Genomic DNA, 15151 nt, shown 5'->3' on the forward strand with positions numbered 1-15151 from the left:
AAAGCAACAAAAAAAATACCCCTTTATCTGCTCTCCTATCACACTAAATTAGATTTAAAAAGCAAATAATTTTTTTCCCAATGTTCCAATGTGTAAATTAAGAAAATATATTTAAGGGAAAATAAAGGCCAAAATCATATTGTTTCAGGTCATATTGTTTCTTCCTATGAAAAACTTAGTGGACAGCAACCAAACTGAACAGAAAAGTTTTAAAAAAGATTGATCACAATTTTTCTTAAGCAAATAGTCAATGAGTCTGTAGAGATTTGCATATTTTTGTCTGTCTTTGGATATGAAATGTATCCATCTCCCTGTGAGATTCACTGATTCATTAAAGCTTATTTTTTCCCCCCTCTACATTTATTTCCTTCATCAATATATACAAATATGACTGCATGTCAGTCATGTCAAGGCAACTGAAACAGAGACAACCTTAAAGTAAATTTGACATACTTATTGATCAGGACATTAGTATCAACAGTCTTGCCTTGTAAGAAATCCTCAATACACTCATTTGATACTTTAAAGGTTACACAAATTTAAATTTGAATCACTTAATTATTGTAGGATTGGTAACAGCTCCACCTAAAGCAAGTTTTCAACCTTTTTTTTTTTTTTAAAGGTCAGCTTCTGCTTAATGGATACATTTAAAAAGAAGAAGAATTACACCCATTGCACCTGATTTTTTTTAAGGATTTTACATAAACTTCAAATTGAAATTTAGCTCTCATTTCTTGGTACCCAGATGACTGAATTCAGACTAGACAGGCAAAGTGGATCATTATCATAGATGGCAAGTAAAGTTATGAAGGGGAAGGTTTCCAAATGTTCACATGTATCCAGACACAAAAATGTATTCACAAAGTAGCATTACATGAGGTAGTTTAAAGAGGAGGGGATCAACTTTCTATCCTGAGAGGATTTTCAGCTTTTTGGCATTTTCAAAACTTTCTTGAATTTTAAAATTTGTTTACTTATTTGCCAAATTTCTTCTGCATTTCTAAACACTGTGGATTTCAGGTGAGCCCTTTCAGCCCTACAAAGGTCAGGCATCTTGACCATCTATTGTTTCTATCATCTACCTGTTGTGAATAATATTTCATTAACAGTCTGCTTAAGCTTTCTCAAACACTATGATAAGCTTGACTGCTTTCATTCTTGTAGTACCATAATCTTTTAAATCCTGCAAAATGTTTACATAATATTCTGATGAAGAATTCTGGACAAATAGTGAATGTGGAGCTTTTTTATATACACAATTACATAAATTCAGTAGATAACAAAGTTCTACTCCTTGCCAGAAACTGAGTAGAGGTATTGCAACAAGGTTTCTTCTGCTAAAATTATCAATTAACAATTAAAAAACCCCCATCAACAAACAAAATCAACTCCAACTCCCAATTAAAAAAAAAGAAAACATAAGGGACATCTACCCACTGATCCTCCACAATTACCTTTTACAGGATAAATAATCAAAAATGGATCCCATATTTTTAATTTTCCATCTTGTTCTCCTTGACAATAAATTCTGTCAATATAGCTGAGATTCAGAAAAAAATACAATTTGGACCTGCTAGAAAAATCAGAATGTATGCAGAGATTCTATTTGGATCAGGATATTGGCTGCAGGATTTGAATCTGGGGCAAGCTTCTTGAAAAGCTCACTGTTTTGAATGAGGGTTCATCACTACTTAAAAGCATTGAGGAATATGCAGTCTTTAAAGTGCACCATTCACTGTGCTCTCAAGTATGGCAGATATAAAATAGGACACCCTGAAGCTGTAAATCAAGAGCTGTATGAACCCACTGGAAAAGAAACAAACAAAAAACCATCACTAACCACAAAAAACCTTTCACAACACCCATCCCCAACAAGAACTTTTTTGAAGGCGTAAAATTTTATCTATAGCCATGTCTATCCATAGGCATAGGAAACCTATAAAAAGTAGTTATGTTCTTAAAAATGAAACAATCAGCTAGACTAGAATATAGAATGATCACTACAGCATGATATAATGCTATCTTATCCCTTTTAATTATAGAAATACAAAAAGACAGAAGATTCCATGTTAATTATGCCATATCATATTGTTATTCTTTGAAATCAAGTGACCTGATCTTTGCAATCAAAGCTGCTTGCACTATAGCAAGCATAGAACACTACTTTAAATTCAAAATTGAGTGAATTCGATACACAGAAGTTAAATAGCTAAATTAGATTTTTCTCTACTGCAATATTCTGATATTAGACATATAGTACACACTTCAATGTGTCTTAATTTATGGGTCAAGTGTACTCAAATTCATAGGCTGGCAAATTTTCCCATAAGCTGTTTGTGTCAAACAGTGATTGAGCAGAAATACACCCTCGAAAAGTCCCAGGAAAAAACATTCTGTCATTTTAAAACCCAGAAAAAAGAAAACTCTCAATACTTAGAACACAAGTAAGATACAGTAAAAGTTTTTTTAATTAGCAGCATCATTTTAATGCCTTCTACAATGTCTGCAGAATGCATAGCTCATGTCCTTTAGATTGCATAGCTTTTAAGGTATATTAGTTTGCATTGGGATAACTGAATATATTAACACAGGCAAATTATATATTGTCAGTATTTACTGACATGTAACAATTTTAGCTTTTATGCAGCATACCTGTGCACCACAATTTTTTACATGTATATAAAAATGTCACAGTATGTATGATTTACAACAAATAAATTTTGCTTAACATCAAAGTATGTCCACAGTAAGCCTAGCCACTCATGTAATTATATTTTAACATATATTTGAGATTTTAATTAACTAAAACTAAAGTCTTCTATTTTTTTGAGTTTAAAATTTCTCTGAATTTTTAAAATTTATTTTTAAACAAAAATGTGCAACCAAACAAACGAAAAAGCACAGAACTTTGGCAAGTAGGCTAATTCAGCACACTAATTTTTAGCCCTTGCATAAGGAAATACCACTAAACTCATCAAGATCCATATGATAAATATTTAAATTTACAGAGAACATGGTCAGCAAGTACTTCATAAATTAAAAAGAAGAAAAAGAAATCTTATATCACAATCTCTATTTCTATTTACATGACAACAATGAAAATATAACATCATTTTGCAAAATCAAAAAAAACAACTAATTCAAAATCTAGCTATGGCCAGATCATTTAACCTGTTTTGTTGTTCACATGCAATTCTTACCTGTTTCAGGATCACTGAAATCTGGTAAAGTAATTGTATTAAGCTGTCGTCTATCAGCAATAGCTCTGTCTAACAAGCTGCTCCCACGTCCAGAATCACTGTAATGAAGTACAGAAATTGTAAGCTATTAAAATACAAAATTATATACTGATACACAAGTTCCATGCTGCCCTACTCCCACAAAGGTTCTTGCTATAAAAATTACTGCTATGACCAAATTTAGTACCAAGCACCACTAACCACTCACAGTGCATTAAGCGAGTTGCATTAAAACAGAATTAAGCTGAACAAAATTAAATCCTTATTTACTTCAGCAATCCTGTTTTCATAATTAATACAACCAAAAAGGGAATAGTGGCCTTTAATTCAATTCATAACTAACACCTCTACAGAAAGAATCTATTGTACCTTGAATATTTATATGATATCGGGTGCAGGTTTCACAGAAAGCTGAGAAGGCAAGTGTAAATTTGAAAATCCACACTTTCTCCAGACTCTTTAGAAACACTAAAGCCAGGACAGCTAATTTTAGTTAAAGATATTATAAACGGCTATATTGGTTTTGTGTTTTGCTTTTTTTTTTTTTTTTTTTAAATATATGCACATATACATATTAACTGCCTAATGTTCAATTTGATTCTAACAGCATAGCAGAAACATTTTGAACACTTCTAGCATCTCAGGAGCCTAAGCAGTAGCAGTGATTTTTACTAATTGCACCTGTGGGCAAATGCACTTAACTTCTACTTCAGCAGTAAATCAGTATCTGCCCCTCAGGCTGCTTCTTAAATGCTTGTTGGAAAACTAATGCGCTCCTTGCACTAATATTAAAGATTCTGCAGAAGAACAGGGACTGAAGAACTAAGTGGTTTTTCTCCTAAGATGAGGCAAGCATTGAGACACCTTGTCAGCAAAGTGTAAGGAAGCACATATGGGCATTCCTTCTTTAACATTTTATGGTTAATACAGTGATTTCATTTTTAGGATTGTTAAGTCTAGTACTATTCATTACCAATAAATATTTTCTTTAAAACCTCATTAAAAAAGAAAACCACTCCACAAACTTAAAAGTAATTAAGCTTTAAAACAGTTGAAGTGTTAGCCCAACTTAGGAGAGTGCAATCTTTTGTCTGATTCTCCCTGAAGAGAATAACTGTAGGAAAATTCCACTTTTAAGCAAAGCCTGAGAAACTTTAATCTAAACTAGAAGCCTGGAATTCAGCTCATCTCTCCATTTGCCTTATTTTTACAACTGCCTCCTTCTGAATTTAGATTGAACAAAGGGCAAAAAGTCTCCCAACAGTTCTTAATAGTTGCAAAAGTCAGCAAAACAACATTTCCTCTTTTTAGAGCTGTTACTAAAACGGTAGAATTAAAATTTTGCATTACCCTGACATTACTGCATTATTTCCTTATAAAACTACACCAATCTAGAAATCCATAGGAAACAGAAGGGAACTTTCTGGGCTATGCACCATCAGCCATACTTGTTACATCACTTGGTGTAAATTTTCTGTGGTAATCACTTCCTCAATCCACATGCAACCACATGCCAAATGTTACTGACAAGTAGAGCCGGACCTACCCTCAGTATCTTCTAAGCACAGCACTGGCACTGTGGTTTGTTCCTTTTCCAATTGCAAACCATGAAGTAGAAAAGAATTCAACTATTTTCTAATGCATTTTAAGCAGTAGGCAAACATTTAAACCTTCCAAGCCTTGCACCACAAAATAATTTTAAAATTCATATTAACCATCTCATGAGAAAAAAGTTTGTACGTCAAGACAAAAGTTCCATATTGGCTGAACAAAGGTAATTCACAGTACTGCATTTGGCCCTAAGTTATCACTGGGTATTTGTGATTTATTTTTATTATTAAAATATTATTGAGGACACTGAACCCACGTTCCCACAAAATCTGATTAATTGCAGAAGAAATATTTAATATAAACCACAGCTCATCAAAAAAGTAAATTCTTATCTTATTGTGAAAAAAATACACCAAATTAATTTTCAGTCTAAATCATAATAGAAAAATATATTTTAGTATAAAAGATATTTAAATTTTTGAAAAATAACATTATAAAAAAGTTTAAAATCATTAAAAGACCTTTTATTACTGGAGTAAAGAAATAATTTTTAAAAAGCTTCAAATATTTCTAGTGGGAGACATAATTTTCAAATGGTGCTTTGCAACAAAATGAAGCATGTTATAACTACAAAGGCTTAAAAATTAAAGTTTTCACAAAATGTTACATCATCATTCTTTGGTACAAGAGGAGTGCAGCTGGGTGAATAGAACTTCCAGTCACATTTCAGGTCTCAGTGATAACAGGTATTCCTGGATAAGAGTTGGATGGATCTGGACTACCATGATACAATATATAGCTCTCAGTCCTTATATTTCACACAGACCAGCCTAAGAAAGACTCTAACTCCTTATTCATTGCTTGATGTAGCTCTGAATGTGATTTGGGAAACCTGCATCCTTCCCTCATGACACTTAGCCACAGTTCCTGTGTATTTCATTCTGGATTTGATCTTAATGCACCACCACAACTTCAATAAAAGACTTAGATGTCAAGATTTAAAAAACCAGTACTAAAAAAAAAATCAGATGAAAAGTAGTCCTCCCTAATTTTTCCACTTAGATGCTCTTGAAGGAGAATGGTGCCAAGGAGAGTTATCAACCACTGCTGTTTGAAGCTGACACAGCCAAGAGTAACTTCTCACAGTCCTTGCTGATGTCTGAAGGAGGCATTAATGTGTGTTTAACATGGCACAGCAGCTCTTAGCACAAAAACAACAACTTAGTAATGACAAGTTATGATTAGAGCCCTGATACTTGTAAAGGATATAACAGCAGAGACAGAAGGTGAAAAGTTGTGTTGGAGTACATGCAAAGCCAGTCTGAAATTAGGCTTGCACAGAAACTGTAGCTATTCTGCAAAATGCAGCATTCTGATACTGAACTCTTAACCCTGCCTGCCCACACACACAACCAGCTAACTAAAATAAAACACCACCCACTGTGTTAGAAGAGAAATTTTCTCCCTGACCCCTACTCCTCATTCAGTGACTTTGAATTGAAAAGATTCAGTTTAAACCATTCTGGTTGCCAACACACTTGGTTTCTGTAACCTGAGTGATGCTTCCTGCTCCACAATGCAGTTCCAGGGTCTCTCAATATGCTGTGACTGACTCAGGTGCCCCCCAGGCTTTTCCTGCCACAACCTCCAAACTTTGCTGCTCTGAATGCTCACTAGCTGCCTAAGCAGAGAAGCAGTTCTCCCTCTCCTGTCATTAGGTCAACTCTTTCAATCTTCTTAGAGATGCATGGGTTTATGTGGCTGGAATCAAAGTATAGCAAAAATTGAATGCCCACCATACTGCTACACAGGTATCTGATGCCACTTGGCACAAAGCTCTTCTGCTGTATCATCCCTTTTCCAGAAGCTGCCAATGCTTCACACAACCAGAGAGCAGGAAATTCTGCTAGTCTCCTTCTCCAGGTATTTGATAAACATGTTGAATACTAGCAGCATAGATTTCTGCTAAGTAGTCTTCTCATTTGTTTCACAGCTTATCTAAATATATATGGCAAAGGACCTTCACAAAAGCATTTTGGAAACCCAAATGACTATAACAAATGTATATGTTTGTTAATGCCTTTGAAGAACCTAAATAGGTTCATAAGCAAAACCTCCCCTTAAAAAAACAGCCATGCTGACTATGCAAGTACATAATTTCTATCCATGTGATCCCTGATGCTTCTATGGCTCTAATAAATGTCTTGTCCTCTTTCATATTATTTAGTGAAAGCCCTTGAACTAAATTCCTACTACAGCAACCTCTCCACTAGCCAACATAAAAGATTTAAACCCTGATCAGGAAACAAAACAAGACCATACCAGTACACTGAGAGCCAGGTAAGTCATTTGAGTCACCCAATCTGTGTAACCAGTCTTTATCATTGCAAAATTTAGTAGCTTTGGCATTCCTTACTCCATAGAATCCTGGCTAGTTCCCCATGACCATCAACTGGTGTCTTTGAACATCAGTCTCCAGATTTCCAGAGGATTAGTTTGTTTACATGAAATACCAAAACAAGTGCAGGACTGCTGACATAATGTTGCCCTGAAAAGCTATTGAGCAAGGTAGTGAGCAGCCCAGCACTCCACAGCATCTTACCTTGGGTTAGTTAGGTTGTAGCAGGATTTCCAAATCTGGAGCATGTGTTTACAGGTAAGGAGTGCTTCATCTGGGCCTCTGCACAAGGACTCTAATTTCACTTTTGTAAACAGTAATCTAGTGAAAAGGAAAGAGAAGTTAAAAGAGATTCAAGAAAAACATTTTTAAAGACAGCATCACACCAAACTGGAGAAAACATAACTTCAAATACAGTAATAATTTAAGTTTAATTATGTAATTCAAATAAATACCTAATGCCATTAAAGTAACAGGACTTTTTACAAGATGTCTTTTCCAACTGCACAGAAGCAACAGTTAATAGAATTAAAAAAAAAAAAAAAGTTATAAGACAATGTAGCTTATTGAAATTAGCACACCACAGTATTCCACAGAAATTTAAAGAATATAAATACAATGTGACAATAAAGGAGTTAGTCCATTGGTAAGTACATTTATAGGAATCACAGCACCTAGGAACAGATAATACACTAGAAAAATACTAATTTAAAAGTAATTTTTTGGTAAAATCACAGATTAAAGAGCACAAAGGAGGAGAGCATGCATATAAAACTATTAGCCTACTTCCTTTTTTAAAACCCAGGTGCACCTTGGCATTTTATTCCACTGCAACCTCCATCATACTAAGTGAAAAATTTATATGATTGCTCATATGGTTTGCGTGGGAAGACTGAGAAGGCTGTAAAGGGGGGGTATGTGTGAAAGCTCAGAAGTTCTTATCCCAAAGACAAACTTGGAGGCTGCTAATAGTAACTGAAAAGTGCAGAGTTTTCTCAAGAATAAGAAATCACATCAAGTGACAGTAGTTAAATTTTCAGCATTGCACTGAACACCCTCAGCAGAAACTACACAGCATGTAAATCTAAAAATGAATCACACAACCTTAAGTGTACAACGTGTGCATCCTGGGACTGAGGAAGAAACAAAAGGCAGTTTGCTGCATTAGTTTAAGAAACTGTGCACCTGGCAGGTACATAAGGTCATATGAAGTCTCACTTGATATCTTGTCAGAATGTAGAGCAGAGTAATCACTTTGTAATGCAGAGCAGTTATACTAGTTTAGCTTTCTTCCTATCAGTAAATTGGGTTTGAGTATACAGGGAACTATATGGATAATTTAAAGTTGTATTTCATTTGACAGAGATGTCCTCTCTAGATACTCATGTAATAGTGACTATCACTGCAAGAAAAACATATCCAGGTCTGTTCATAATCTTACTGAAGAGAGAAGGAAATATGACAAATAACATCCTCCTTCCTTCAAACTCCCCTCATCTAGTCTACCCTTAACACAGGCCTCACCCAAAAAGCAAGACATAGGCATCAAAACTTGAAACCAAAATCACAGGAATCTATCTCATACAATCCCTTTTCTGCTTCTCTGTATGTAAGATAATATATTTGAAGAGTCCTTAGAAGTTCAATGTCTTAAAATTTGTGATCATAAAGCATTTTACATAAGTTACAGAACATAATCAATTCTGAAGCACTGAATTTGCAAGTCATTCTAGAGTCAATAATCATAGGATATACCTTATTATGTACAGTTTACAGATAGATTGAATTTCCATTAACAGTATTCAAACATTTAAGAGTTTTAGGGATTTTGTAGGAGAGGGAAGGCACAGGGTCAGAAAAATGCTAAGATTCAGCAAGCAAAATTTAAAAGGAAAAATGGAGCAGGGAAAAGAAAGGGAGGGGATTTGGTTATTAAGAAATTACTTAAAACCACATGTACAATATAACTGGAGTCAGTGCAAGAAAAGTGTAGGATTCAAAGTCAAGACAGCAGAAGAAGAATGTAAGAATGAAAGCAACACATCAGTTTGGTGCTTTTGGATGCACTTAGTACATGTTGCAACATCATTCCTGCTTCTTGTGCATTATGGCAGCCAACAGGACTGGGTGTTCACACATTTTCCAAAACAAGATACATGATGGAAAAATATTCACAATTCTAATAAAGAAAGGCTAGTAAATTATATCTAATAAATGAAGTACACTGGTGTGGGATTATTCACACTAAAGCAAAAATAATCTTATGAGTAGAAAAGGTTGCATTTATAAAGCTACATAGAGCAGTTTCCCTGGTTCTAAGAAATATTTGGGCTATAAGTCTTAAAAGAACTAAGACACCTCAGAGAACTGAAATGTGATGTTAATAATAAATGAAAACCTGCCAACTACACATACCTGATAAATGGGAGACAAAGAGAAGAGGAAGGAGGCAACAGAAAGGAGGAAAACCATGTGACAAATAGGTCTCTCATATTAACTTTATTTTATCAAGTTTCCTTGAAAAATGGCAGGAGGTATAAGCAGCTCAAGGACAAGTATTACCAGGAAGGTTTTTGAAACCAAGAGGTAGGTTATCTGAAAAAAGATTTTCTGAAAGGTCAACTTCAAGCATCTGAGAAAACAACTCTTCTGGAGTGCAGCTTGCAATACAGACACTGAGAATTTTAAACCTTACAAGAAGTTTTGATACACTACTAAAATTATGAATAATAGATAAAAACTACCAAGTAATAAAATGATGAAAATTAAGCTGTATATTTTATAAACATAATTAATTATTTGTTTGTGTCTGTTTGACAGTCAGAAGTTTAAATTACTGGCACATGGTGCCAGAGTAACCTTAACATGGTAGAACAGCATTCTATTAGGAATAGAAGTACTGAGGAAAAGACAATATTCAAAAAAGAAATTAAGAGTAGAACAATGTATGTCAGAGATGTGGAATAAATACAAGGTAAGAACAGAAATCTGTTTGGGTCAAATCCTTTGGGGAAGAGGAGGAGGGAACACTGGTTCTTTCAAAGACAGACTAACAGGGCATTTGTTTCAGCATCAGTGTTTTCTATGGATGCAGATCTTTAACATTGCTAAAAATAAATTGTATCATTTTAGGAGACTAATCACCCAGGCACAAAATGAAGAACAAATTAAACTCTTAGGTGGAAAGACTTAGTTATTCTTGGAGCTAATAGCTGATAAATTTATGAAATAGCTACTGAAGCAGCAAATGACTCCATTATTTGAGACTGTTCTCACTAACTAATGAGGACATTATAAAACAGCTGCTCATAACCTAATCCATCTATTACTGGATTTTTATTTAAATAAAGAATGAAAGATTCCAAAAACAGGTTTATAACTAGGTCTTTGAATGTGAGTGACAAATAACTTGATAGAGAATGTTAGCAAAGACAGCCAAGTTGCAGCAGAAGCCTGGTGTTTAACACAAGAATGCTCAAACATTTAATAATCTGTGACTCAAGTTGAATGGGTAAAACTCAACGTGGGACAAGCCAAACATTGATTAGACTGGGCAAGTAAGACATCAAAAAATGTGCAGAGATCCTATCAAGAACAGCAGGGGACAGGCAGGGGACAAAAGAATAACACAAAAAGCTGCATCATATGTACATTAGTAAAAAGCAAAGCTAAACTACATCTGAACAGATTATTATACACTAAAATTATAGATTTTAAGGCTTTTTTGTATCAAAGTAGGAAAGAAGAGAAAATGTGTTTACCAAAGAGGGATGAAAAGCAAGAATATTCAAGAATGAACCCCTGACCTTCACCATAATCTATACCTATGTTGTCTGAGATATGGAGACTATGACAAATGGAGAATAGGAATACTTTAAGAATGACTAAAGTTAAGGCAGTCAAAAACAATCAATTTCTCAGAATTATGGAAACAGTGACACATAGGATTGTCCTTTCTAAAGTAAAAACTTGAAAGAAAATATCACTTGTGGAATGACTGGGGAACAGCATCTATACTGCCAATGTTTTTGTCAGGAGGGAAGGAGCATTAGATAACACCATTAATGAATAAAAGGGTCATTGTTCAAGTTTAATAAAAAAATTGTATCAAACAATCTGTGTAACCATTATTCCAAACCAGACCTGCCTAACAGCTGGGCTCATCAAGGTAAGACTGTGAAGAGGCCAGATGCAATTCAGGGACTACTCACTGGAAGAGGAGAAAGACACAGTACATTATCCCAGTGAGACCACATCTGGAATGCTATATGTAATTCTCACTGTAAAAGCTAAAAAACCCCCACATTTCAGGAATTTCACATTGGAGCTGCTGTAGAGAAAGGCTCTAAGGGTGATCCATTGATTGGAAACTACAGAGTACAAAAAAATACTTAATTTAGTCAGTCTACAAAAAAAAAAAAAAAAAAAAAAAAGCCAAGAAGAGGTACAAATTCTTTCTATAAATACAGATGAGACAAGCAGCAGGAAGGGAAAGAACAATTTATCTAGAGGAAATTGTTTCCCCAAAAACAAGAGTATTTCTACTATTAAAACACTAAGAGTGTGAATTAGGTCTCCTAATTATAATTAGGTAGTAAAAAAGATTGCTTTTTCACAGTTTGTTTTGGATAGATCACAGAAGAGGTGGAGTCAATACTCTAACTTCTTAAAATACAACTGATAAATTTATGAGAAGTATTACAGATAGGACAAGTATAATAATGGGCCCTTGTGCCATCCAAGGTTCTTCTCCTGCTTTATTTCCTAATCAGTGCAAACTAATCTATTAATCCACGATCTGAAGCTTTCTCTACCAGCCACTGTAATTTGTAGCAAAGAATTTAGGAATCTGCAAAATACAATTGTTATTCTAATTCTCATTCAGCCTGTTTCACTTTTTTAAGATGCTTCAACCACCAATTTTTTTCCATAGCAACTCTCTTATAATGTCAGGAGATAATACTGGCTTAAGATATTGAAGGTATTTCTAACCTGTTGTATGAAGCAAAAATTTGAAGCATGGAAGCCTGAGCTCTGCTATGTGACAAGAAACACTACTAATACTGAGAACTCTTAGTTCTTACAGTGAACAGGTATTGCTCACCTCAAGCATCACTTTAAAACCAGCTGTTTTGCTATTGGGAGCAAGTCAGCAATTTCCACTGTGCACTGTGCGAGCACAGTGGCTTGGATCAGCCATAGCTGGATATCTGTATTTCATACACTGAGACCTGCCTTACATCCTGTGATCCTTTCTTCAAATCTAGCTACATGACACACTTCCCTCAGACCTGTCTGCTACAGCACTGCCACTCCATGCAGCAGTAATTAGGAATCTCCCTAAAGTCCCTCAGACTAAGCAACATCCTACAGGAAACTCATAGTTCCACTAGACTTCTTCTGAAGGGTCCTGACCAAAACTGATCAGAATGCTCTATATTCAGTTAGTGTTGGAAGCAACTTCATTATTAATCTCTTATTATACAAATAATCTATATTGTTCAGGGCTTGAAGAAAATAAGGAAGAGCTACATATAAAACATTTAAAAGTATGTGCATTGAAAATTATAGTGTAAAGCACCAAAAAGCCTTGCTGAGAAAGCTAAGAACCACCCTGGGAAAACAAAATTTAAAAGGATGCATCAAATCTGCTTGCTTAGAATCTGGGAATAAAAATGCTACTACTTTGATTTATGTTTAAAGTACTTGGGGTAAACTTACTAAGTTTTAAGAGAACCTTTTAAAATAATTTAAGACTTTGCTAAGAGTAACTTCAGCTAACAGTATTTTTTACATGACAATCAATTATTAAAAATGTTAGGAAATAATTAATATACTGGGAGTCCCATAAATACAGCATAAGTACAAGCAGCAAATAAGCCACACAAAGTATCAGACAACAGCCTGATCTTCCAGAAAACCATATAATTTTCTACAATAGCTTAATAGAATAATAAACTTTATATATAATCTATTCTGATATATAGCCTGTTAATTTTGAGAGCATAAAAAAAGGTGACAAATACCAGTTCTGTGTGAAGTTATATAATATTTCATTTTTCAATTTTAAATGCTTATTTGATATATCCCACAACTTCAAATCCTCAAATACCAGAAAAATTCAAAATAAGTTGTTCTGGTTTTAAAACCAAGCACTATATTAAAAAACCAACCCCCACAAAACAACACACCCACCCCCAAAAAACCCCTCACCAAGTCTAATCATAAGACTTGCAAAATCTTAGATTAACTTGTGATGCTTTTGACAATAATTCTGCACTAAAAAAAAAAAAAAAATCACAAAAAGGAATATGTAGAATGTAACAATAAAGATATTGGACTCTGAAAATAAACTCTTTTTTAACAGACAATGTGGACTCATTTCAGATGATCTGAATTTAAGGGGAAAAATAAATGTGGTGATGTAGAGCTTACATTCACATGCATACTTCATACAGTTTGCTGTCATTTCTGTAACAAACTGTGATAGTGTCAACTGCTTGTGCAAATTAAATCAGGTTAACTATGAGACCCCACAGAATAACTGAAGTGGGAAAGCATTACACAGAATGCACAAAATTAAGATGGAACAAATATCATTCAAAATTGATTATTTGCAAGAATCTAAACTTATTGACCTTTCCAGATAAAGTGTTAGGAAGTGGCTCCTTGCACTCAACAATTACGTACATAGGAAAACTTCTGATGATGGACAGGAAACATAAGAAGTGAGGAAGTAGGCAGGAAGCCAAACCTTGGCATGGTCAGTTTTCTCTATGTTAGTATGTACTGTAAGCACTCTTCTAAAAATCTTGTACTTATTCATAAATAAATAGTTTAGAAGAAAAAAGCTAATATTAGAAGAAAATCCTGAAGTTGCCAGTGTTTATCTCATTCACAATCCAGATTTTAACAATATTTTACTGTCTGCAAGTTGACAGCTTCTTTTAGAAGAAGGTAGGGCTGACTGCCTTAAAATCCTTGACTTCAGAATTTCAATTGAATCCAACAGGACTCTAATTTACATGTAATATATCCCCCTAGTGAAAAGATCCTTATAAAACACAGTGGGAAACTTCACTTAGAAACTGTGCAGCAGCACAGCTTAAAAGGTGTCAGGCCAAATTTCTTTTTAAAAATGAAATATATGGCTATTGGAACAAACACAGCCTTTACAATCTGTATGTGGGAACACATCATAAAAATAACTAACCAAGAGGCAAATAAGAATGCCAGCAAACAGGTAGTTGAATAAAAGTCCCCAGTGAAACAATTATGCTCAAAATAATTAACACAATCCTTTCCAAGAGATGTGATGCAGGTACTTGTCTGTTTAATGATGTCATTAGTGTTATTGAAATATTTTGTGCAGTTCTGGCTCATATGTGATGAAAACTGGCTACAGTGCAAGGAATAACTGAAAGGCTGGAGAACATGCCCTTACTGACAGCAAGTACCACATTCTTATCAGAAAGGACATTAGGATGTGGCCTTATTACAGAAGCTACCATCAAGAGAATGAAGCCACCAGGATTGCAGAGGGCTTAGCAAACCATGATAGAAAAATCAATGGCTGGAAAGAAACCAGTAAGGGTTTCAGATTAAAAACAAAAATGCAACTCCAGAATAGCGCAATTCCAATACTGAAACAAGCTATCACATGCTACAATGGTTTCTCCAAGTTCTCATGTGTTCTTATCAAGACTGAAATTCTCTAGAAGGTATACTTCAGTTAAACGTATATTAATATAAAAAGTAAAGTGAATTTAGGAACTTCTAACATATAGACAGGCAGGGGGTTTAAGATTTGATCACCCCAGCTTCAAACTACTAATTCAAGCATCCAATTTTGACAATTGTCTCTTTCACACTTGCTCTAGAAAGCTTACAGCTAACTTCACATTACCCAACTCCCAAATACCTGGTTCATCACCAAAATATAAAATGACACAATTAAAAAAAT

At 34.5% G+C, this 15151-nt stretch overlaps 1 protein-coding gene across 7 annotated transcripts in view; it reads right to left on the reverse strand.

Annotated features, from left to right (window-relative positions):
• Positions 1-15151, reverse strand: part of TTC7B (tetratricopeptide repeat domain 7B) — a 120477-nt gene that overhangs the window by 36947 nt on the left and 68379 nt on the right. For all 7 annotated transcript variants that reach the window (XM_079309266.1, XM_079309269.1, XM_079309268.1 and 4 more), the window contains 2 exons: positions 7393-7509; positions 3201-3298 (listed from right to left, as the gene is read on the reverse strand). In XM_079309266.1, coding sequence (XP_079165392.1) covers positions 3201-3298; positions 7393-7509 — 215 coding nt within the window. The remainder of the gene's footprint in view (positions 1-3200; positions 3299-7392; positions 7510-15151) is intronic.

The sequence above is a fragment of the Erithacus rubecula genome (assembly GCF_903797595.1).
Source record: "Erithacus rubecula genome assembly, chromosome: 6".
NCBI lineage: Eukaryota > Metazoa > Chordata > Aves > Passeriformes > Muscicapidae > Erithacus > Erithacus rubecula.